General features: G+C 44.9%; 1 protein-coding gene across 1 annotated transcript in view; it reads right to left on the minus strand.

The window, feature by feature from the left end:
• The window catches only part of TMEM163 (transmembrane protein 163), a 180,967-nt gene that overhangs the window by 1,616 nt on the left and 154,392 nt on the right, over nt 1-24,959 (minus strand). The window contains exons 6-7 of the mRNA XM_040358089.1: nt 13,417-13,528; nt 2,081-2,222 (exon numbers count right to left, since the gene is read on the minus strand). Coding sequence (XP_040214023.1) covers nt 2,081-2,222; nt 13,417-13,528 — 254 coding nt within the window. The remainder of the gene's footprint in view (nt 1-2,080; nt 2,223-13,416; nt 13,529-24,959) is intronic.

Genomic DNA, 24,959 nt, shown 5'->3' on the forward strand with positions numbered 1-24,959 from the left:
GGGGCACTATTCCTCCAACTTATATCAATGGTGGGGCACTATTCCTCCAACTTATATCAATGGTGGGGCACTATTCCTCCAACTTATATCAATGGTGGGGCACCATATCTCCCACTTATACCAAAGATGGGGCACTATTCCTCTCAGTGATACCAATTATGGAGCACTATTCCTCCCACTTAAATCAATGATGGGGCACCATTTCTCCCATTTATACCAATGATGGGGCACTATTCCTCCCACTGACACAGGGCCGCCTTAAGGGGGTACAGGCAGTACATCTGTAAGAGGCCCGGATGGCATTCCCCCCTTTTTTTTCTCCGGCAGCACCCAAAGCCCCCCCCCACCTCTAAGGGGCCCGGTGGTCCCCAGGGCCCCAGATGGCATTCCCCTTTTTTTTATTTATTTTTTGTCAGCACCCAAAGCCCCCCTAACATCTAAGGTGCCCGGTGGTCCCCAGGGCACCGGATTGGCATCCCCCTCTTTTTAAAAAAAAAAAAAAAAATGTATTTATTTTCTTTAAAAAAAAAAAAAATGTTGTCAGCACCCAGAGCCCCCCCACCTCTAAGGGGCCCGGTGGTTCCCAGGGCCCCGGATGGCAGCCCCCTTTTTTTTTTTTTTTTAAAGAAAATATATATATTATTTATTTATTTTGTTTTAAAAAAAAAATTCCGGCAGCACCCAAAGCCCCCCACCGACCTCTAAGGGGCCCGGTGGTCCCCAGGGCCCCGGATTGCATCCCCCCTTTTTTTCTTTTCTTCAGCACCCAAAGACCCCCCGACCTTAATTCGCGGCGGCAGCCCCCCGCTTCTCGAATTTCGCGGCAACTTGCGATACTCCCCCCGCTTCGCTTCTCAACTTGCGTCACCCCCCCCCCCCCCCGCTTCTCAACTTGCGACACTCTCCCACCCACTTCTCAATTTATTTCCGACGGCAGCACCCATGCCTAAGGCTGTGTAAATTCCTGATGGCGGCCCTGCACTGACACCAAAGATGGGGCACTATTCTTCCCATTGATACCAATAATGGGACACTATTCCTCCCACTTACATCAATGATGGGGGAATCATTACTCTCACCTATACCAATGATAGGGTTATATACCTCCCACTTATATCAATGATGGGACACTATCCCTCACACATATACCAATGATTTAGTTATACTTTAGTCTTTCAGTAACAAAGTGAAACTGGATCAGAGAGGCAGACAGAGGATCATGTTTCAAATTCTAACAAGGCTTTACGGGTTTCTTTAGGTCTTTGTCATTGGTCAGTCTAAGCCACACCCAGAGGCCCCATGCATGCTGAGTATTTAGCCTAGGTGCATAAGGCTTTGGTGTTTAGGTGTGGGTGGAGGGCATTGGTGCACCTTACGGCACTGCTGCTGGCAGCCTGTCAAGCTCTATGGCTGGTCCAGGCTGGATGGCTCACCCAGCAGTACTAAGGTTTGGGGCAGTATGTGCCCAGGGAAGGATGACCCTATAAGAAGTCTGCATTGCAACTAGGGTGACCACATTTCCAAACTACCATTCAGGGACCCTCCCTTCCCATTACAGCTTGTGCTGTAACGAATCACAGCACAGTGATTGGACACAAGAGGCGGGATTTATGATTTCTCCAATCACAAGCAGGGGGCGGGATTGTGTTTCTCCAGTCATTCCCGGCCAGGACAAGTACCGTCAGTGAGTAAAACGGTGATGTGGCGGCCTTTTTTGAGGGCATCAGATTAGCCCAGGGGGGGTGGCTGTGTCAGTTTCATTCCGGGACATTGTATTGTCCTGGAGTGAATGTGCCCGGGACAGACCTGCAAAATGCGGGACTGTCCCGGGCAATCCGGGACACGTGGTCACCCTAATTCCAAGCATTCATTGCTGGGCACATACTGCACTAAACATTAGTTCTGCTTGGTGTACTGTCCAGCTGCACCTAAACACCAGAGCCTCATGCCCCGGGGGCTAATCACCCGATGCCCATGGGGCCCAATAACGCCATTCATGGTGTAATTCACACAAATGTCCCGTCTCTTTGAGGGGCTGCAGCCCCGTCATTTAAGGACTTTGGTTTAGATTCGCACTCACTTGACTCCATAGCTCATGATGATCAGTCCGATCAGAATCCCGACAGTCCCATCCAGATACCAGACGGAGGGGTGGTGCTTGTAAACCTCGGCGCTGATCAAAATAGAGAACCCCATGATGCCGCCAACCAGCGAGTTGAATCCTATAAAGATGCCAGCATTAAATATGATATGATTTCATACAACGCTAACTGTGCCTGACTTTTATTATAAAGGTCAAAACATCACTTCCGCCCATAACTCTTAAAGGGCCATTTTTTTATTTTTTTTTTCAAATGACAAAATTATTATTATTTTTTTTATTGCATTTTAGTGTAAATATGAGATGTGAGGTCTTTTTGACCCCCAGATCTCATATTTAAGAGGAACTGTCATGCTTTTCTTCTATTACAAGGGATGTTTACATTCCTTGTAATAGGAATAAAAGTGACACAATTTTATTTTTAAAAGAACAGTGTAACAAAAATAAAATAAAAGGTAAAATATAATATATATATATATATTTTTTTTTTAAATCTCTTTATTAATTAAAAAAAAAAATTCCCATACAAAAAGAAGTAACATACATACACATATACATTCACATTATGGCCCGGATTCACAAAGCACTTACGCCGACGTACTGTATATTTGGTAAAAAAAAAAAAATTGCAATAAGCGTATAGTGACTGGTTTGCGCAAAAGTTATAGCGCCTACAAAGCTCCACGTCCCTGCTCAGTTATTGGTCAATCGCGAATTCAAATTTTCTAATTCAAATAAACAAAACGAATTCCAAAAAATGAATTAACAGAATTTAACGAAATGAATTGAAACAAAACTAAATTTGTTTTCGCTCTGCACATGTCTAGTCAGCGATGGAGATCCGATGTTTTCATACAAGGATGTGGACACAGCGAGCAATAAAATATGGAAGGAATATCAATATTCAGCGATGTGTCCGCGTTCCTTATTACAAATCAATATTTAATCCCAGTTAATTAAATTTCTCAAATTATAGCCGGGGGTGATTCCTAAAGAATGAGTTATCGTCGCAATAAAAAGAGGGGGGATCTGCCAGGAGAGAAGGAAGAATTTGTCAGTGCCGGGAGCCCGGCGCCAGTCTTATTCAGGACAAAGCTTTTCAGCTCTGACCACCAATATGAATGGTACATTGGCCACCATGTTATCCCTTACATCTCTAGTCCTTCCCCCGTAATGGCCGCTGTATTTTTGGGCCCCCCTGTGTATACACAGCCAGGCAACAGGTATTTTCAGTAGACAGAAACCAGTCCATGGGCTTTGTTTTGTTTTTCAGTTTATTAGGGGAATTATCTTTGGATGGGGAAAGGGGGTTTGAGATGCCCAGATCTAAAGTGTAATGCTTGAGCTGGGTATTGCACCTGGCTGCTGCTCCACTATAGGCTCTGGGGTGTAGGATTGAAGATACACACCCAGGGCCAGATTCACGAACAATTACGGCGGCGTAACGTATCCCCTTTATGTTACTCCGCCGCAAGTTTTCGTCGTAAGTGCTTGATTCACAAAGCACTTGCGTGTAAACTTGCGGCGGCGTAGCGTAAAGCCGTTCGGCGCAAGCCCGCCTAATTCAAATGGGGCGTGTACCATTTAAATTAGGCGCGTTCCCGCGCCGAACGTTCTGCGCATCCTCCGTTAGGAAATTTCCCACCGTGCTTTGTGCGAAATTACGGCGCCCCGACGTGTTTTTTGAACGGCGACGTGCGTTACGTCCTTTCGTATTTCCGGACGTCTTACGCAAAAAAAAAAATTTGAAATTCGATGCGGGAACGACAGCCATACTTTAACATGGCTGGTCTAAATCTAAGCTATGAAATAGCAGGCTTAAGTTTGCGTCGGGAAAAACCGACTAGCGACGACGTAAGAGAATGCAACGAACGCGCGTACCTTCGTGGTTCGCCGTAAACAGCTAATTTGCATACCCGACGCGGAAAACTACGCGAACTCCACCCAGCGGTCGCCGAAGTATTGCATCCAAAGATCCGAAGGCGTACGAAGCCGTACACCTGTCGGATCTTAGACAAAAGCCGTCGTATCTTTGTTTGTGAATTACAAATAAAGATACGACGCGGCAAATTTGAAAGTACGCCGGAGTATCAGCAGATACTCCGGCGTACTTTTTATTTGAATCTGGCCCCCAGTCCCTTGTAAAGGTCCTGTAGCTCCAGTGGTGACTTTTGAACAGGCCTTCTGCTGGACGGGTCCTAATGGCTCCCGGGGGGACTCAACTAAGCCTAGCTAAGGGCTAAAGTGGTGTGAGACTTCCTGGACTGCTGTTCTCTCTGTTCCTCTCTGGCTCCTTTCTTCTTATCCCTTCTGCCTGGAGGCAGATCCCCCCCAGCACAGGGGTCCCCTCCCAGGCCACTGGACCCTGGATTATCTGCTCCCACATGGCCAGGCTCCAGAAAACGTATGGGTTATATTTCCACCTTCCGGGTGGATTGGAGGAGACTCCATAAATATTCAGGCCTCATCTCTGCCCCTCTGCCTTCTAGGTTCTAGAATTCTCCAGAAGCTTCTAGAAGCCAGGGGGAGGCAACAATCAGCTATTGGAGCTCTGCATAAACTGACTCAACAAATTACCCCCGGCTCCTCTGGCTACAGCAGGAGCCCAGACTAAACTTACCTACTGTACATAGGGGGTGCTACACATCAGTTCCCCTTCCCAATAATTAATAAATAAATAATTAATTAATAAATGCAATTGAATCTGATTAGAAAAACGTATGAATCTTGAATGAAATTTTGGTGGACACATGTCCCTCAAAGTTTATGTTATGTCAAAATGTTTTTTTTTTTTTTTTTTATAGAATGTGGAAGGGTTAGAGTCTCTGTCTGTTTTTTCTTCTTAATACTATCTGTATGAGATTAACCCTCATATATGTCCTGGTGGTGGTATAGAAAGTAATAGGAATTCCAACAGTTTTCACCGAAACAAGAGGTGAGGAAATATCTTCCAATGGGGACACTAGTATACTGTGTATGCTCTGTGCTGTGTATGATGTGTACTAGCTATATACACTCTGTGTGCTCTGTACATTCTGTGTTCTTCATACTGTGTATGCTCTGTGCTATGTACACTCTGCATATGTTCTGTGCTCTGTACACTCTGTGTTCTTCATACTGTGTATGCTGTTTACTCTGTACACTGTGTATGCTCTGTGCTGTGTACTATCTCTGTACACTCCGTGTTCTTCATACTGTGTATGCTGTGTGCTCTGTACACTCTGGCCCGGATTCAAAGAGATCTGCGCTCTATTTGCGGAGGTGCAGGGCAACGATTTTGCCCTGCGCCCCCGCAAATATTTTGCGCTGCCCTGGATTCACGGAGCAGTAGCTCCGTAAATTGCGAGGCCGCGCCGGCAAAATTGCCCGGCGTAAGCGCGCGCAATGTAAATGATCCCGCCGGGGGCGGGAATCATTTAAATTAGGCGCGTTCCCGCGCCGATCGTAAAGCGCATGCGCCGTCGGGAAACTTTCCCGACGTGCATTGCGGCAAATGACGTCGCAAGGACGTCATTTGCTTCAAAGTGAACGTGAATGGCGTCCAGCGCCATTCACGTATCACTTATGCAAACGGCGTGAAATTCAAATTTCACGACGCGGGAACGGAGGATATACTTTAGCATTGGCTGCCCCTACTATTAGAAGGGGCAGCCTTACGCTAAAGACGCCGTACGGAAACTCCGTAACTTGCGTACGCAGGGCCCGCGCAACATTGTGAATCGGCGTAAGTATGCAATTTGCATACTATACGCTGACCACAATGGGAGCACCCCCTAGCGGCCATCGCAAGAATGCAGCCTAAAATCTGCGTGGCATAAGAGCCTTATGCCACGCAGATTTTAGGCTGCAGTCGGCGTAACGAGTTCTCTGAATCAGGAGAACTCGTTACGCCGGCGCAAGTCAGCAATTGCGCTGCGTAACTATGGTTACGCAGGCGCAATTGCTTACTGAATCTGGGCCTCTGTGTTCTTCATACTGCATATGTTCTGTACTCTGTGTGCTTCATACTGTGTATGCTGTGTGTTCTGTACACTGTGTATGCTCTGTGCTGTGTACTATCTCTGTACACTCTGGGGCAGATCCACAAAGAAATTACGCCGGCGTATCTAGTGATACGCCGGCGTAATTTCAAAATTCCCGCGTCGTATCTTTGTTTTGAATCCTCAAAACAAGATACAACGGCACCTGGGTTAGATCCGACAGGCGTACGTCTTCGTACGCCGTCGGATCTTAGATGCAATTTTTCGACGTCCGCTGGGTGGCGTTCCCGTCGTAATCCGCGTCGAGTATGCAGATGAGCTATTTCCGACGATCCACGAACGTACGCGCGGCCGTCGCATTTTTTTACGTTGTTTACGTTCGGCTTTTTCCAGCGTATAGTTAAAGCTGCTATATGGTGACGTACTCAATGTTAAGTATGGCCGTCGTTCCCGCTTCTAATTTTGAAAATTTTACGTCGTTTGCGTAAGTCGTCCGTGAATGGGGCTGGACGCCATTTACGTTCACGTCAAAACCAATGACGTACTTGCGACGTCATTTAGCGCAATGCACGGCGGGAAATTTTAGGGACGGCGCATGCGCAGTTCGTTCGGCGTGGGGACGCGCTTCATTTAAATGAAACACACCCCCTACCCGCCGCATTTGAATTCCGCGCCCTCACGCCGTGAGAGATACACTACGCCGCCGTAACTTACGGCGCAAATTCGTTGAGGATTCAAACTTATGCCAAGTAAGTTACGGCGGCGTAGCGTATCTTAGATACGCTGCGCCGATGCAGATCTTTGTGGATCTGCCCCTCTGTGTTCTTCATACCGCGTATGCTGTGTGCTCTGTGCACTCTGTGTGCTTCATACTGTTTATGCTCTGTACACTGTGTATTCTCTGTGCTGCTGTGTACTATCTCTGTACACTCTGTGTTCTTCATACCGCGTATGCTGTGTGCTCTGTGCACTCTTAGTTCTTCATACTGCGTATGCTGTGTGTTCTGTACACTGTGTATGCTCTGTGCTGTGTACTATCTCTGTACACTCGGTGTTCTTCATACCGCGTATGCTGTGTGCTCTGTGCACTCTTAGTTCTTCATACTGCGTATGCTGTGTGTTCTGTACACTGTGTATGCTCTGTGCTGTGTACTATCTCTGTGCACTCTTAGTTCTTCATACTGCGTATGCTGTGTGTTCTGTACACTGTGTATGCTCTGTGCTGTGTACTATCTCTGTACACTCTGTGTTCTTCATACTGTGTATGCTGTTTACTTTGTACAATGTGTATGCTCTGTGCTGTGTACTATCTCTGTACGCTCTGTGTTCTTCATACTGCGTATGCTGTGTGCTCTGTGCACTCTTAGTTCTTCATACTGTGTATGCTGTGTGCTCTGTACACTGTGTATGGTGTACACTTTGTGCTATGTATGTTGTGTATGTTATGTACACTGTGTGTGCCTGGTTTGTGTGCATTGTATAAAACTCTGGTGTATCCAAGTATTTAGGTTCGATTTTCATTTTATATCCTTATACCGCGTTCTATTGTGTTGTGGATGAGACCTCCCTCTCCGCGGTCCTCGGACTGCTCTCACCAGGGCTGAAAATAGTTTCTGTACACTCAGTATAATGTCTGCAGATATTCCTCTGTGGTCTGCAGCTAATCCCCATCTATTATCTAAGTACCGGTTGGTAAGTACAGCTCAGCACAAATTATATTAGTATGTTGGAGCATCTGCTGGTCCGGAGAGAACAGCGCATTCCAGGCCTCTCTGTAATTAAATCTGACCAGAGGGGTCCGGACCGCAGCCAAATTCTGGAAGATGCTACACCAGCAGTGGTAACCCCTTCTTTACCACCACAACATGCTAAATCACTGAAATCAACAGAAATGTAAAAGCGATGAACTTGGTGTAAGTTATCTTATTCATAAGTGTTAATACTTTAAAATATTATTTGGGAAGGTCTGATTGCTTTGCACTGACATCAATTACCGACGTGCATCTCACCCCAAAGACCATGTCCTATATATACAGGGGCAGATCCACAGAGATCTGCACCCGCGCAGCGTATCAGAGATACGCTACGCCGCCGTACCTTACCTGGCTTTAGTTCGAATCCAGGAAGATTGTGCGCCGTAAGTTATGGTGGCGTAGTCTATCTCTGGCGGCGGAATTCAAATCGGCGATTAGGGGGCGTGTTTCATTTAAATGAAGCGCGTCCCCATGCCGAATGAACTGCGCATGCGCCGTCCCGAAATTTCCCGCCGTGCATTGTGCAAAATGACGTCGCAAGGACGTCATTTTTTTTAACATAGACGTGACTTACGTACATTCCGATTCAAGGACGTCTTACGCAAAAACTAAAAAAAAATTCAAATGAAACGCGGGAACGACGGCCATACTTAACATGGCAAGTCTAACTATAGCCGCAAAATACCAGCTTTAACTATACGCCGGAAAAAGCCGCCTAGAGACGACGTAAGAGAATGCGACGGCCCTGCGTACGTTCGTGGATCGTCGGAAATAGCTAATTTGCATACCCGACGCGGAAAACGAAGCAAACTCCACCCAGCGGACGCCAAAGTATTGCATCTAAGATCCGAAGACGTACGCCTGTCGGATCTAACCCACGTGCGAACAGAATAAAAATCTTTGTTGACATGTGCACTGCTGAAAAATTTGTTCATTTTCATTTTGGTTACATTTGTTTTTTCAGCTTTTTTCGGAAATTCGTAAAAAAAAAAAAACGGAATTCGGAAAATTAGAAAAATTCGAAAATTCGGAATTCTGGAATTTGGAAATTCGGAATTCGGAAATTCAGAAATTCGGAAATTCCGAAAATACGCAAAAAATGAAAATTCTTAAATTTCGGAATTAACAAATTTGTTAAAAAACTAATTCGGAACTAAACGAATTGCACATGCCTAATCATTTGATGCGACTACCTTTTGGCTTCAAACCAACATCAATTTGCACACTTGCACAAAGTCAGGGATTTTGTAGGATTAGAGTCAGGTGTATGATTAACCAATTATACAGAGCAGGTGCTAATGATCATCAATTTCATATGTAGGTTGAAACACCATTATTAACTAAAACAAAATAGCCGTGTTAGAAGCTTAAAACTGGGTGAGGAACAGTCAAACTCTGCTACTATGGTGAGGTTGTGGAAGACAACATGTCACAGGTCATACACCATAGCAAGACTGAGCACATCAACAAGACACAAGGTAGTTATATTGCATCAGCCAGGTCTCTCCCAGGCAAAGATTTTAAAGAAGAGGGGTTTTCGGGATTTGCTGTTCAGGCTCTTTTGAAGAAGCACAAAGAAATGGACAACGTTGAGGACCGTAGACACAGTGATCAGCCAAGGAAACATAATGCAGCAGATGAAAGACATCGGGCCAGATCCACATACATTTGGATGGGCGCAGCGTATGTGAGATACGCTATGCCGCTGTAACTTACGTTTTAATTCTTTGAATCCACAAAGAATTTGCGGCGTAAGTTACGGAGGCGTAGTGTATCTCTCGGCCCCTAATTCAAATCGGCGAGTAGGGGGCGTGTTTCATTTAAATGAAGCGCGTCCCCGCGCCGAATGAACTGCGCATGCGCCGTCCCTAAATTTTCCGCCGTGCATTGCGTCGCAACGACGTAATTTTTTTAACTTAGACGTGAATTACGCCCATCCCTATTCACGGACGACTTACGCAAAAAAAAAACGCGGGAACGACGGCCATACTTTACATGGCAAGTCTAACTATACGCCGCAAAATACCAGCTTTAGCTATACGCTGGAAAAAGCCGACTAGAGACGACGTAAGAGAATAAGACGGCCGCGCGTACGTTCGTGGATCGTCGGTAAAAAAAGCTAATTTGCATACCCGACGCGGAAAACGACGCAAACTCCACCCAGCGGACGCCGAAGTATTGCACCTACGATCCGAAGGCGTACGAAGCTGTACGCCTGTCGGATCGAACCCAGATGCCGTCGTATCTTGGTTTGAGGATTCAAACTAAAGATACAACGCGGGAAATTTATAAGTAAGCCGGCGTACTCGCTCTGTGGATCTGGCCCATCATGTTTACTTCCTATCAACATCATAAGAAGTCCAGCAGTCCCATCAGCCAGAAGTGGTCTTCATGGAAGAATTGGGACCAAAAAGCCATACACCCGACATGGAAATAAGGATAAGTGACTCAACTATGCAGGAAAACACCAGGAACAAGGAGTCCTGGAAAGGATGGGGTTGGCCTCCACAGAGCCCTGATCTCAACATCTTGGAGTCTGTCTGGGATTACATACAGAGGCAGAAGGATTTTAGGCAGCCAACATCCCCAGGGGATCTGTGCTTAGTTCTCCAAGATGTTTGGAATAACCTACCTGCTGAGATCTTGTGAGCAAATGTACTGTACCTAGAAGAATTGATGCTGGTTTGAAGGCAAAGGGCGGTCACACCAAATATTGATTTAGATTTCTCTTCTGTTCATTTACTTTCCATTTTGTTAAATGATCACAAATAAAATATTAACACTTGTATTTCTGGAAACATTCTTAAGCGGTTTCCGACCATGTCACGGAGATATACTGCGGCACAATGGCTCTCCTGGGCGTCTTTCTCTTTTTCGCCATCCAGAGGGCGCATGTGTGCCGCTGAAGGCGCACGTGATCGATGTGTTTGCGTGCACGAGCGCCGGCATGGGGATTTGTGTGTGTAAACACACAAATCCCTGTGCTGTCAGAGGAGAGGAGCCATATCATTTGTTCCTACTAAGTAGGAAAAACTATATGTTTCCTCTCCTAGTCAATCCTATCCCCATACAGTTAGAACACACTGAGGGAACACACAATTAACCCCTTGACCGCCCCCTAGTGTTAACCCCTTCCCTGCCAGTAACATTTACATAGTAATCAGTGCTTTTTTAAAAGTGTCAAAAGTTTCCGATCTGCCTGTCTCAATGTCGCAGTACCGCTAAAAATCACAGATCACCGCCATTACTAGTAAAAAAAAATGCTGTAAAAAATGAATAAATCTTTCCCATAGTTTGCAGATGCTAGAACTGTTGCGCAAACCAATCAATATACGCTCATTTTACCAAAAACATGTAGAAAAATATATATTGGCCTAAACTGATGAAGAAATTTTTTTTTTTTATTTGGTGGATAAATACTAGCAAAAAGTAAAAAATATTGGGCCAGATTCTCAGAAGAGTTACGACAGTGTATCTCAGGAAACACCGTTGTATCTCTGTTTCTGAGCCCGGGTATCTATGCGAGTGATTCCTAGAATCATTTTCGCATTGATACGGCCAAGATTTGACAGGTGTAAGTCACTTACACCGTCGGATCTTAGATGTAATGCAACGCTGGCCGCTAGGTGGCGTTTACGTTCAAGTCTCATTTGACTATGCAAATGAGCCTGATACGCCGATTCCCAAACGAATTTGCGCCGCGTACTCGTCGCTTACGTCGTTTCCGTAAGCGTAAGGTTACCCCTGCTATAAGAGGGGTAACCTTACGCCAGTCCGCCGTATGCCATGTTAAGTATGGCGTCGGGTCAGTTTCGTCTTTTTCCGTCGGTTACGTAGTTTTCCTAAGTCGTTCTTGAATACGACTTTACGTCAATGACGCACACGTCGGTGTCATTGACATTTTCCGTCGTGAGCTGGAGCATGCGCACTGGGCTATTTTCAGCCCGGCGCAAGCGCAGTTCCATCGGCGCGGGGGCGAGCTTAATTTGAATGCAAGCCGCCCCCTTCGAATTACGCGGCCATACGCCGGGCCATTTACACTGCGCCGCCGCAAATTATGGAGCAAGTGTTTGGGGAATACGGCACTTGCTCCTGTAAGTTGCGGTGGCGTAGTGTAAATGGCTTACACTACGCCAACGCAGATTCTTAGAGAATCTGGCCCATTGTTTTTTTTTTCAAAATCTTCGCTTTTTTTTTATTTATAGTGCAAAAAATAAATACCGCAGATATGATCAAATACCACCAAAAGAAAGCTCTATTTGTGGGGGGAAAAAAGACGCAATTTTGTTTGGGTACAGCGTCGCACGACCGCGCAATTGTCAGTTAAAGCGACGCAGTGCCAAATTGTAAAAAGTGCTCTGGTCAGGAAAGGGGTAAAATCTTCCGGGGCTGAAAATTTTTCACAGCTGCCTAAAACTTTTGCACAGTACTGTATATATGCCATATTAACACATACTGGTTCTCCACACTGGAACTTTATGAGTCAACTCATTCATTGAAAAACAATGCACTCCCTGTGTGGCTTATATCCTGACAGTGGTTAAGAAAGAGACAAATAGGTAGATTCAGAAAGAGTTAGGCCGGCTTATCAGTAGATAAGCCGACCTAACTCAGAATCTACGCCGACCTATGTTTAAGCGTATGCTCAAACAGAGATACGCTTAAACATATCTAAGATAGGACAGCTTGCGCCGTCCTATCTTAGATTGCAACATTTTGGATGGCCGCTAGGTGGCGCTTCCATTGCGGTCGGCGTAGAATAAGTAAATGAGGAGATACGCCGATTCACGAACGTACGCCCGGGCGACGCAGTACTTTTTACGCCGTTTACGTAAGAGATAGGCTGCGTAAAGTTAGAGCTAGGCTCTAGTGGAATAGTAATGTCAAGTATGGCCACCGTTCCCGCGTCGAAATTCGAAATTTTTACGTTGTTTGCGTAAGTCGTCTGTGAATTGGGATTTACGTAGTTTACGTACACGTCAAAATCAATAGGCCCGTGCGGCGTACTTAGCACACTGGGAAATGTAGGCGCCCGGCGCATGCGCAGTTATAAAAAAAGGTCAAGCCTTAGCATACAACACGCCCCCCTAACACACATTTGAATTCGGCGCCCTTACGCCCGCCCGCTTTAGGCTACGCCGCCGTAACTTAGCAGGCAAGTACATTGTGAATCATGTACTTGCCTAGCTAACTTACGGCGGCGTTGCTTAAACACGCTAAGCTACGCCGCCGTAACTTTGCTCCATCGTACCTGAATCTACCTAAAAGTAAGGAGGTGTTGGAGGTAAATAGGGCAATGCCAAGACATGCATTTAAAAGGTAAAAACTGCAAAAAATAAATACAAGAATATATAAAATGATATAACATTCACTAAACTTTACTTTCTTTTCCCTTTCCTGAAAGCTACTGTTGGAGAGTTTTAACAAAATAATTAAAATATTTATTTTGGGTTGTATTGACATTTGTAAAAAAAAAAATGCCAGAAAAATCGACCTTTTCATTATTCTTAAGGAAATATCTTCCACTTAATCCCCCCGAACATTTTCTTTACAAGTCCCCATTTAGGGAGTTAGGACTTACCATCAGTGATCAGTGCTCGACTCGTCAGGACTCTTCCCAACATGAATTTTACAGCAGCCAATAGGGAGCAGAGGATCCCACTTAATATGGAGACACTGAACAGAAAGCTATCCTGCAAAAAAAAAAAAGAGAAAGCAGCATGTTAATAAATCCAACTACCAGCATGTAGAAAGGATAGCTGCTCTTATGTATCACACGTCTGCCAGTGTTTCAGGACCATGGACAGCACATTACATCAAACTATAATAACATTGCACATTTAAATGGATTAGCCTTATACATATTTTTTTATTTTATTTCTTAAAGGATCACTAAAGGAAAACATTTTTTTTTGCTGAAATGACTGTTTACAATGTATAGAGACATAATAGTTAACTGATTCCTTTTAAAAACGATTAAAAATAGATAAAAATCAATCATATAATGTGCCTCTAGATGCAAAAACGAAACTGAAACTAGTTTAGTCTTTGCATGTTATTTCATGCCTCTGTGCTGGACAGTGCCATAGAGAGTCATGGCTAGGAAAACGAAACTAAAGTCTCCCATGACTTTTTTCATAAGAAGCCAGACAACCAGGAAGTGTCCAGAACAGAGCAGTTTTACAGCAACATCAGAGCAAAAACGAGCAATGAGGACATGAAACCAGGACTGCAGTAAGGTAAAGGAAGCTATTTGGCTAAAAAAAAAAATTCCTTTAGTGACCCTTTAAACTAGGGAATGAAAAACAATTTAAATACTTTAGTCCAATAAATATAAAAATGTGAACATTAAAAATATAAAGTTTCTTGTTCGGCCAGCGGGTGGAGTGTTAAGCGCCTTTTCATATTTTCCAGACTTTCAGTGTCAGGACTTGGATCACCTGCTGGTGGCACTGTGGTTCCCTGGGTGGAGGGTTGTAATCCCAGTGTCCACCAACAGGTGTCTCACAGCAGCCCATTAATCAGATCCCAGTAATCAGTTTCCATCTGATGCTGGCTGCTGGGAGGGTATTTAGTTCTCCTTCCCTCCTAATTGCCTCTCACTTTAGTGTTTTGCTTGATGCCACATACTGCTTGCAATTATCCTATTCCTGCTCTTGTCCTGTTTGCTGCACTTCAGTTTGTGATTGAACAGGAAGCCACTCAGCACTTCCCATTCATTCACTGTCCAGTGCAGCTGAGGCGGCAGAGAAAGGGTCTGGGGAAGCTCTGTCCTCAGTCCCTTTCTCTCTCTTTAGACCCTTAATATTTCACCAACCCCCCAAATTAGGCTCCTAAATAAAAAAAATAAAAAATACAAAAGAATAATATTGTAAAAAATAATTAAGAAAATAATAGAAATAAAAAACTACTGACTTTGTCCACAGCTCTACTGACACCAATCTCTGCTCTACTTCCACCGTCCACGGCTCTGCCGATATACACGCGTGTGTGTTTGTGCTCTGGGGTAATAGGCTGAGCACACCAATGATTGTACGGGAGAAGGATAGGGATGATGTGATTGGTTTTTACACGCAACACAGACTGTTTTCAGTTCTGTAACTGGAGAGGATGCCTGGCGTTCTGTTCCCCGCTTCCTCCTGGCAGATTGCTGATCAGATGCTCACCGAGTCTCAGGGGAAATTTGGCATTGTAATCCTTGGCATGGCTTCTCCCTTAATTACTATTCACCTCACAGATCTGCCTCCCAATTTATTCACACTACGGATCCGCATAACGCAGGCGTGCCGGGGCGTAATATCCCCGCGCTGTCATCCCGCCGGTCCGGGCCCTGATTGCTCCTGACACTCCATTAGGGGGGGAACTGGTTAATATGTACCAGGGATTGGACTCTAATTCACACAAATATATTAAACTCCTTGATTAGCATATAAATGAAGTTACATATACGTCGCCGCGTCAGATTTTTCCACAAACAAGCCCCGTGCCGCTACATGAACAAACGTAACAAATCCAAGAATGTCGGAAATAAATATAATTGACTCTTCTGATGTGAGAACTGGCTTGAAGATATCTGAATATTCCTCCTGTACAGTCATTTAAAGGGACCTACCTGAAATTCTTCAATTATCAATTAGAAAAATGCTGAATTTAAACAGACTTAGAAGAAAGTACATGATTTATTTTTTTTGTTTAGCGTCCCCCTGGAAGTTTAACCACCTCAATACCGGTCACTTTCACCCCTTCCTGCCCAGGACAATTTTCAGCTCTCAGCGCTGTCACAATTTGAATGACAATTGCGCGGTCGTGCTACACTGTACCCAAACAAAAGTTTTATAATTTTCTTCCCACAAATAGAGATTTCTTTTGGTGGTATTTGATCCCCACTGGGGTTTTTATTTTTTCCTAAAAAAAAATGTTTTGGGGGAAATTTTTTTTTCTTAGTTTCTGTCAGAAAATTTAGTTTTCCCCCTCACTGACCATCACTGATGAGGCGGCACTGATGGGCACTAATAAGGTGGCACTGATGAAGAGGCACTGATATGTAGAATTGATGGGCACTGATAGGAGGCACTGATATGCAGCACTGATAGGCACTAATAGGCGGCACTGATGGGCACTGATAGGTGGCACTGACAGGTGGCTGTGATGGTCACTGGCAGGCGGCTGTGATGGGCACTGAAAGGTGGCACTGATTGGCACTACTGATTGGCACTGACATACCATAATCCTTTGTGCTCCATGGTAGCTGTTTGCTGTTTGTACACTGTACCTATTGCATATATGCTTTATGATCATACATGGACAATATATACTAAATTCCAATTTATTTTATATTTTTGTTTGGACTGCATCCACAAATAAATGGACTTTAACTTTTGGTATATAGTGAATTTTCTGAGAGCCATGAGCGCGGATTTTTAGTGTGTTTTTTTCTCTTTGGTACTTCAAGGTACTATATAGGTCTGCATAGAAATCAGCTCTCAGGTTGTATTGTCAAAGCTTAATTGAACAAACTGAAGTTAGACGTTGATTGGCTATCATACACAGCTGCACCAGATTCTGAGTGCTCCAGTTTTAGTAAATCACCCCCAGAATGACAAATGAGCCGCACACATTACTTCTTTTTTTGGTTGCTGTTGTTCCTTGGAGACTTTGCAAGCAGTGCCAAGAACATATACAATGTCTGTTTCCACAACACAGGGTATGTGTCCCCAATGCACACACTTCTAACCGGGCCCCATACTGAGCCAATTTAGTGACTATACATGCAACCATGCCCCATCACTACACCGATCCCTCCTATTCTCAAATGGCTTCCAGTGTCCCAACCCACTTTAATGTGCAGTGGCTCTTTTAGTTTCTCCTCTAGAGGCTGTGAGCAGCTATACCAAAATGTTTCAGCTACCCTGACTACTCCTGTACAAAGGTCGCTATACCATATCCATGTCACTTCCTGTGAGCTGAACTGAAAGCACAAACAATGTTAATCTTCCCTTCTGTAAACTACTAATCCCATTTAGGGTGGCCACGTGTCCTGGATTGCTCGGGACAGTCCCGTATTTTGCAGGTCTGTCCCGGGCACAATCATTCCAGGACAATACAGTGTCCCGGAATGAAACTGACACAGCCACCCCCCCGGGCCAATCTGATTCCCCCAAAAAAGGCCGCCACATCGCCGCTTTACTCAGTGACAGTACTTGTCCTGGCCGGGAATGCCTGGAGGAGCACAATCCCCGCCCCCTGCTTCTGATTGGAGAAATCATAAATCCCGCCTCTTGTGTCCAATCACTGTGCTGTGATTCGTTACAACACAAGCTGATTTTTGGGAGGGGAGGGTGTCCCTGAATGGTAGTTTGGAAATGTGGTCACCCTACATCCCATGCTGCACTGTTTTCATCAATGAATACTGTGAGCTTCTCATTGCTCCGGGGGACCACCAGTGTAACCCGTAGGCTATTTTTAGTTCATTAATATTCTTTCTTGTATCAACATCACCTTATTGGTTTTTGGATTTTATTCTTCTCATGAACAACTCTGAATAAACTTGTGTATGTTCTTCCTTACTGCCACTGAGGGATTTAATTACATTTTTATTTTATTTTTAATTTAACACATTGAGCGCTGACATCCTTGTTTTGTTGCCATCCATATCCTCCAGGTATGGTCATCGTTCAGCTGCACTGGCATTTAACTGTCATTTCCTTTGCTTCTTCACATGATCATCAGTTTAGCACTGATGATACTTTTGTTACTTATTATATATTACACACACACACATGTATATTATATATGCCTGCCCAAGCGTATGACTTTACTTCGCTGCTATGGGCTCTAGCTAGCCCCCGGTCTTTTGTAGCCCTAGCCCTAGCAACGCCCCTGCCTAGAGGTGTTCCTTGAATGACCAATGCTGGGATCCTGGGGGCCCCATGCTCAGAGTACTCTGCCGAGATCAAGAAAGTCACCCAAGGGCCAGGCAGCAATGGAATAAAGAGAAGTGTGCTATTTGCAGCAAGTGAAAATGAAAGGGAAAAAATGAGAAAAGAAAACTAATGCCACCACCACATCTAAGGATTTACCTTAATGTTATACGTTGCTCTATAAAAGTTTGTTGTGCAGCTTTAACTTTGATCTTGTGTTAATCTCAAACATAATATGTGAACTGCCAAAACTAGCAGCCGCCACCTCTGCTGGAACTAAGAAATATCCTTGAAAGCTTCCTCATCCCCCGCTATCTGTGATCTAGAAACAGAGACCGGAAACAGTGACCATATGTCGGGTTGCCTCTCGTCCAGGGTTTCATAGCCAGGTTGGCAGCAGTCAAGAATTTTATTAGCAGCTCACCCAAATCTGTAATCAGAGTAATGCAATTCTAATGTTGTGCCCAAGAGAGTGGAGCGAAGGCAGCTGGCGGCACGAGTGCCAAGGGAGTACTGAATATAATTCTACAGAGCCAACCTAGGTGTGGGAGCACTGAATATAGCCAAACAGAACAGGACTGCCATGGGAGCACTGAATATAGCCAAACAGAACAGGACTGCCATGGGACCACTCAATATAGACAAACAGAACAGGACTGCCATGGGACCACTGAATACAGCCAAACAGAACAGGACTGCCATGGGACCACTGAATATAGACAAACAGAACAGGACTGCCATGGGACCACTGAATACAGCCAAACAGAACAGGACTGCCATGGGACCACTGAATACAGCCAAACAGAACAGGACTGCCATGGGACCACTGAATACAGCCAAACAGAACAGGACTGCCATGGGACCACTGAATATAGCCAAACAGAACAGGACTGCCATGGGACCACTGAATACAGCCAAACAGAACAGGGCTGCCATGGGACCACTGAATATAGCCAAACAGAACAGGACTGCCATGGGACCACTGAATATAGACAAACAGAACAGGACTGCCATGGGACCACTGAATACAGCCAAACAGAACAGGACTGCCATGGGACCACTGCATATAGCCAAACAGAACAGGACTGCCATGGGACCACTGAATATAGACAAACAGAACAGGACTGCCATGGGACCACTGAATACAGCCAAACAGAACAGGACTGCCATGGGACCACTGAATACAGCCAAACAGAACAGGACTGCCATGGGACCACTGAATATAGCCAAACAGAACAGGACTGCCATGGGACCACTGAATACAGCCAAACAGAACAGGGCTGCCATGGGACCACTGAATACAGCCAAACAGAACAGGACTGCCATGGGACCACTGAATACAGCCAAACAGAACAGGACTGCCATGGGACCACTGAATACAGCCAAACAGAACAGGACTGCCATGGGACCACTGAATACAGCCAAACAGAACAGGGCTGCCATGGGACCACTGAATATAGCCAAACAGAAACACAAGTGTCATGGGAGTACTAATTGTAGCCAAACTAAGCCAACCAGAAACATAACTAATATGGGAGTACTGAACATAGCCAAACAGAGCAAACAGGTAACGCAATATCATGAAAGTACTGATCATAACCAAACGGAGACAAAAGGTAACTCAATTATTTACTCTACAAGACTCTGGTCCAGCCGCACCCAAAGTATGTCTTCCAGTTCTGGGCACCAGTCCTCAGGAAGGATGTGCTGGCTGCAGAGAGTCCAAAGAAGGGCAACAAAACTAATAAGGGGTCTGGAGGATATTAGTTATGAACAGGGGCGGACTGACAACTCATGGGGCCCCCGAGCAATAGAAGATTATGGGGCACCTGGGCTTACAGATGGTCACCACGCCAGGAGGCAGTGCAGAGGCGGGGCAGCTAAAATTGCGGGGGCAGATTCAGATAGATCAGCGGATCTTTAGATCCGCGTAATCTATCTTATTTACGTTCCGCCAGCGCAAGTTTTTGAGGCAAGTGCTGTATTCAGAAAGCACTTGCCCCGAAAGTTGCGCCGGCGGATCGTAAATCCCCCGGCAGAATTAAAATTCAGCGGCTAGGGGGAGTGTAGTATTTAAATCAGGCGCGTCCCCGCGCCGATTTAAATGCAAATGCGCCGATGGCTAAATTTCCTAGCGTGCATTGCTCCAAATGACGTCGCTAGGACGTCAGTGGTTTCGTCGTGAACGTAAATTACGTCCATCCGTATTCGCGACCGACTTACGCAAACGACGTAAAAATTCAAAACTCGCGCAGGAACGACGGCCATACTTAACATAGGATACGCCGCATATAGCAGGGCTAACTATCCGCCTGGAAAAGCCGAACGCAAACGGCGTAAAAAAAAAAGCGACGGGCGGGCGTTCGTTTCTGAATCGGCGGATCTCCTCATTTGCATATTCGTCGCGTATACAAATGGAAGCGCCACCTAGCGGCCGGCGGGTGATTGCAGCCTAAGATCTGACGGTGTAAGTCACTTACACCTGTCGGATCTAAGGGAGATCTATGCGGAACCTGATTCTATGAATCAGGCGCATAGATCCGACCGTCGGATCTCAGAGATACGACGGCGTATCAGGAGATACGCCGTCGTATCTCTATCTGAATCTCCCCCGCAGTATTTTCACATCAAAAGCATGTCGGTTTCGGACATATCAGGGACAGATGTAAAAAAAACATAGATTTTTACATACTGTCCCTGGTTTTACTGAGCATGGCATCCCTGATGGGGGCCCCCTAGTGGCATGGGGCCCTCGTGCAGTGCCTGAGTGACTCAATGGTCAGTCCGCCCCTGGTTATGAAGAAAGGTTACGAACACTGAACTTGTTCTCTCTGGAGAAGAGACACTCGAGAGGGAATATGATTTCAATGTATAAATACCGTACTGGTGACCCCACAATAGGGATAAAACTTTTCAGCGAAAGGGAATTTAATAAGACATGCGGCCATTCACTAAAATGAGAAGAAAAGCGGTTTAACTTTAAACTGCATAGAGGGTTCTTTACTGTAAGAATGTGGAATTCCCTTCCACAGGCGGTGGTCTCAGCTGGGAGCATTGATAGTTTAACCACTTAAGCCCCAGACCAATATGCTGCCTAAAGACCCAAGGTGTTTTTACAGTTCGGGACTGCGTCGCTTTAACAGACAATTGCGTGGTCGTGCGACGTGGCTCCCAAACAAAATTGGCGTCCTTTTTTCCCCACAAATAGAGCTTTCTTTTGGTGGTATTTGATCACATCTGCGGTTTTTAGTTTTTGCGCTATAAACAAAAATAGAGCGACAATTTTGAAAAAAAAATCAATATTTTTTACTTTTTTCTATAATAAATATCCCCCAAAAACATATATAAATTTTTTTTTTCCTCAGTTTAGGCCGATACGTATTCTTCTACCTATTTTTGGTAAAACAAATCGCAATAATCGTTTATCGGTTGGTTTGCGCAAAATTTATAGCGTTTACAAAATAGGGGATAGTTTTATTGCATTTTTATTTTTTTTACTACTAATGGCGGTGATCAGCGATTTTTTTCATGACTGCGACATTATGGCGGACACTTCGGACAATTTTGACACATTTTTGGGACCATTGTCATCTTCACAGCAAAAAATGCATTTAAATTGCATTCTTTATTGTGAAAATGACAGTTGCAGTTTGGGAGTTAAACACAGGGGGCGCTGTAACATTTAGGGTTCACCTAGTGTGTGTTTACAACTGTAGGGGGGTGTGGCTGTAGGTCTGACGTCATCGATCGAGTCTCCCTATAAAAGGGATCACTCGATCGATACGCCGCCACACTGAAGCACGGGGAAGCCGTGTTTACATACGGCTCTCCCTGTTCTTCAGCTCCGGGGAGCGATCGCGAGGGGGCGGTTATAAACAAATAGCCGCGCCGTCGTCCCGGATCGCTCCCCGGGGGACCCCCGACCCACGTCAAGCAGAGCACGTACAGGTACGGTGATGTGCCTGTCCGTGCCATTCTGCTGCCGTATATGTACATGAGTCATGGAGGTCGGCAAGTGGTTAAAAAAAATTATTAGATAAGCACCTGAACGACCACAACATACAGGGATATACAAAGTAATACTGACCTATAATCACACACATAGGTTGGACTTGATGGACTTGTGTCTTTTTTCAACCTCACCTACTATGTAACTCTATAATTGCTATGGGAGTGCTAGATATAGCCAAAAAGAGCCAACAGGTAACACAATTAGTATTAAATATAACTGAACAGAGCCAATATGTGCCTTGGGAGTACTAAATATAACAGATCCAGCCAGTAACACAAGTGACATGTACTGAATTTAGTCATACAGAGCCAACAGGTAACCAAAGTGCCATGGGCACACCGAATATAGCTGAACAGAACCAGACAGTAACATAAGTATCATGTGAGTACTAAATATAGCTAAATAGAGCTAAGTGATAACACATGTGCCATGGGAGCCATTAATATAGCTGAACAGAGTCAGCCGGTCACACAAGCGTCACAGGAGTACTGATTATAACCAAACAGAGCCAATCTGCAACACACGTGTCATGGAGTACTGAATATAGTCGTACAGTCAGCAGGTAACACAACTGCTATGGGAGTGATGAATATAGCCAAACAGAGCAAACCGGCATTTATCCATGATGTGAAACATGTTAGCTTTTTTGTCCCCTATGTCCACTTTTTACCATTGATTGCAGTGTTGCATGATTTTTTGGATGTCATACAGCTTTGGATTTTATCCTTTGTTTATTTTGTTTCAATAAATCGCCTATCAGAGTGCGGCAGTCCAGGATTATTAATTTTTTCCACGGATCAGCGCAGAGTCTGCACCTGTCAGTACTACAGGGCGGGAGCACAGCATAGGTCGCAGGGCTTGGAGCGGTACTCTTTACCACAGTTATATAATTATCTTGGGAGTACTGGATATAGCTGAACAGAGCTAGCCAGTAACACAAGTGCCCCTCGAAGTACTGAATATAGCCAAACAGAGCAAACCGGAAACACAAGTTCCATGGGAGTACTGAATATAGCTCAACAAAGCCAATAAGTGTCATGGGAGTACCGGATATAGCCAAAGAGAGCCAACAGGTAAGTACTGACTGAGGAATATTGACTGGGTTTACCCGAACAGAGCCAACTGGTAACACAAGTACCATTGGAGTACTGAATATAGCTGAACAGAGCTAACTGATACAATCAGTGCCATGAGGGCAATGAATATAACTGAACAGAGCCAGCCAGTAACACAAGTGCCATGGGAGTACTGATTATAGATTAATAAAGCCGGTTGGAAACACAAGAACCATGGGAGCACTGAATATAGTGAGAAAGAGCCAACAGGTAACACAAATGCTATGGGAGTATTGAGTATAACCGAACAGAGCCAATCAGTAAGACAGATTCTATGGGAGTATTGAGTATAACCGAACGGAGCCAATCGGTAACACAAATGCTATGGGAGTATTGAGTATAACCGAACAGAGCCAATCGGTAAAACAGATACTATGGGAGTATTGAGTATAACCGAACAGAGCCAATCGGTAACACAAATGCTATGGGAGTATTAAGTATAACTAAACAGAGCCAATTGGTAACACAAATGCTATGGAAGTACTGAGTATAACCGAACAGAGCCAATCGGTAACACAAGTGCCATGGAGTACTGAATATAGCTGGACAGAGCCAGCTGGTAACACAAGCACGATGGGAGTACTCCCAGGAGAGAACGCATTAAGGTAAAAAAAACTTTAGCCTTTACAACCACTTTAAGTGCACCTCAGGCCTCATACACACGACCGAGGAACTCGTTGGGCGAAACACATCGTTTTGCTCGTCGAGTTCCTTGTTAAGCTGTCGAGGAACTCGACGTGCCAATTTTCTCCATTCCCGTCAAGGAAAAAGAGAACATGCTCTCTTTTTGGCTCGTCGAGTTCCTCGACAGTTTCCTCGTCGAAAAATGTACACGCGACCGGTTTCCTCGGCAAAAAAAAAAAAAACAGCAAGTTTCTTGCTGGTTTTTGCCGAGAAACTCGGTTGTGTGTACGAGGCCTCACTTTGCTATCTGAACATTGGGCGACCCATGGCCCAAACACTGTCAGGCAATGAGGGGGCAGGCTTGCCCAATGCCCACGGTGAAGATACAGTACTACGCCCCCCTTCCTTGATCCAAACACATGACATAGATGGGCACTCCACCCTGCATGCTCTGATGTGCCCATTCTCCTTCCCCTCATGCACCACATCAGGGCCTTAAGTGTGAGAGTGCCAAACCTGGGTGGGCTGCACCCTCTGCCCACCCTGGTAATCACTCTGAGCCAAGGCAGTTGCATAGAGCTGCATTCTTATCTCTTCTCTTTTTTTCTCCATCCCAATAAAATTCTTCTAATTCTTTTAGTATTGGTTTGCATTACATGTGGTCCTAATAACAATCATTCCACATATTCATGACATCTCTTAACAGACGCCAAATGGTACTCATACCAGGACAAGAGATCCAGAGGCGGCTTCCTGATTTCATTCATAATACATAATACATTTGTAGATTAGGAGAGATCATTTCATGAGAGCGATAGTAATTACACCGCTGAATTCAATTCTACACTAATGCCATTCTCCTAGGATTCTCGTAGGATTTAATATTTATTTTTAGAAGCAATTGCTCGGTGGTTTGCAGCAGAGGCTGATAGTCTGAGATTTTTCCGGGACGGACCGAGCGTTATCCAATAGGAAGACCGACCTTTGGCTGCAATATCGGAATTTGCAGTCACCTTAGACTGTAAATCGCATTAGACCTTGTTGTTTCCACTGGAATGTGTTTTGGTCACATTTTCCTTTAACTGCCACTTGTGAAGCAAGAAGTTGGTGTTGCAAAAGATCATTGCAAGAATGTGGAAATCGCAATTGCCTTGTAAAGACTAATCAGCTGTGGAAAATCAGCGGTTTCGGGCTCTTGTTGTCCATTGATCCCAATCTACAGCAGAAATATGTTTCAAATTTGGATTTAGTATTTTACAAGCAAGAGTATGCCTGATTGTGGTTCCTTAGGTTCCTGAGAAATTGCTAGTTGCAGTATGTTAATGTTGCCAAAGAATACTGAAGTGTGCAGCACAGCATACAGATTTGGGTGTTTCCAGGGTATGTTTAGTACAGCCAGGGCTTTTTTTCAGTTGGCTCACCCAGGGGTCAGAAGAGCCCCAGCCAGATGCCA

Source organism: Rana temporaria, chromosome 6, assembly GCF_905171775.1.
Source record: "Rana temporaria chromosome 6, aRanTem1.1, whole genome shotgun sequence".
Classification (NCBI taxonomy): Eukaryota; Metazoa; Chordata; class Amphibia; order Anura; family Ranidae; genus Rana; species Rana temporaria.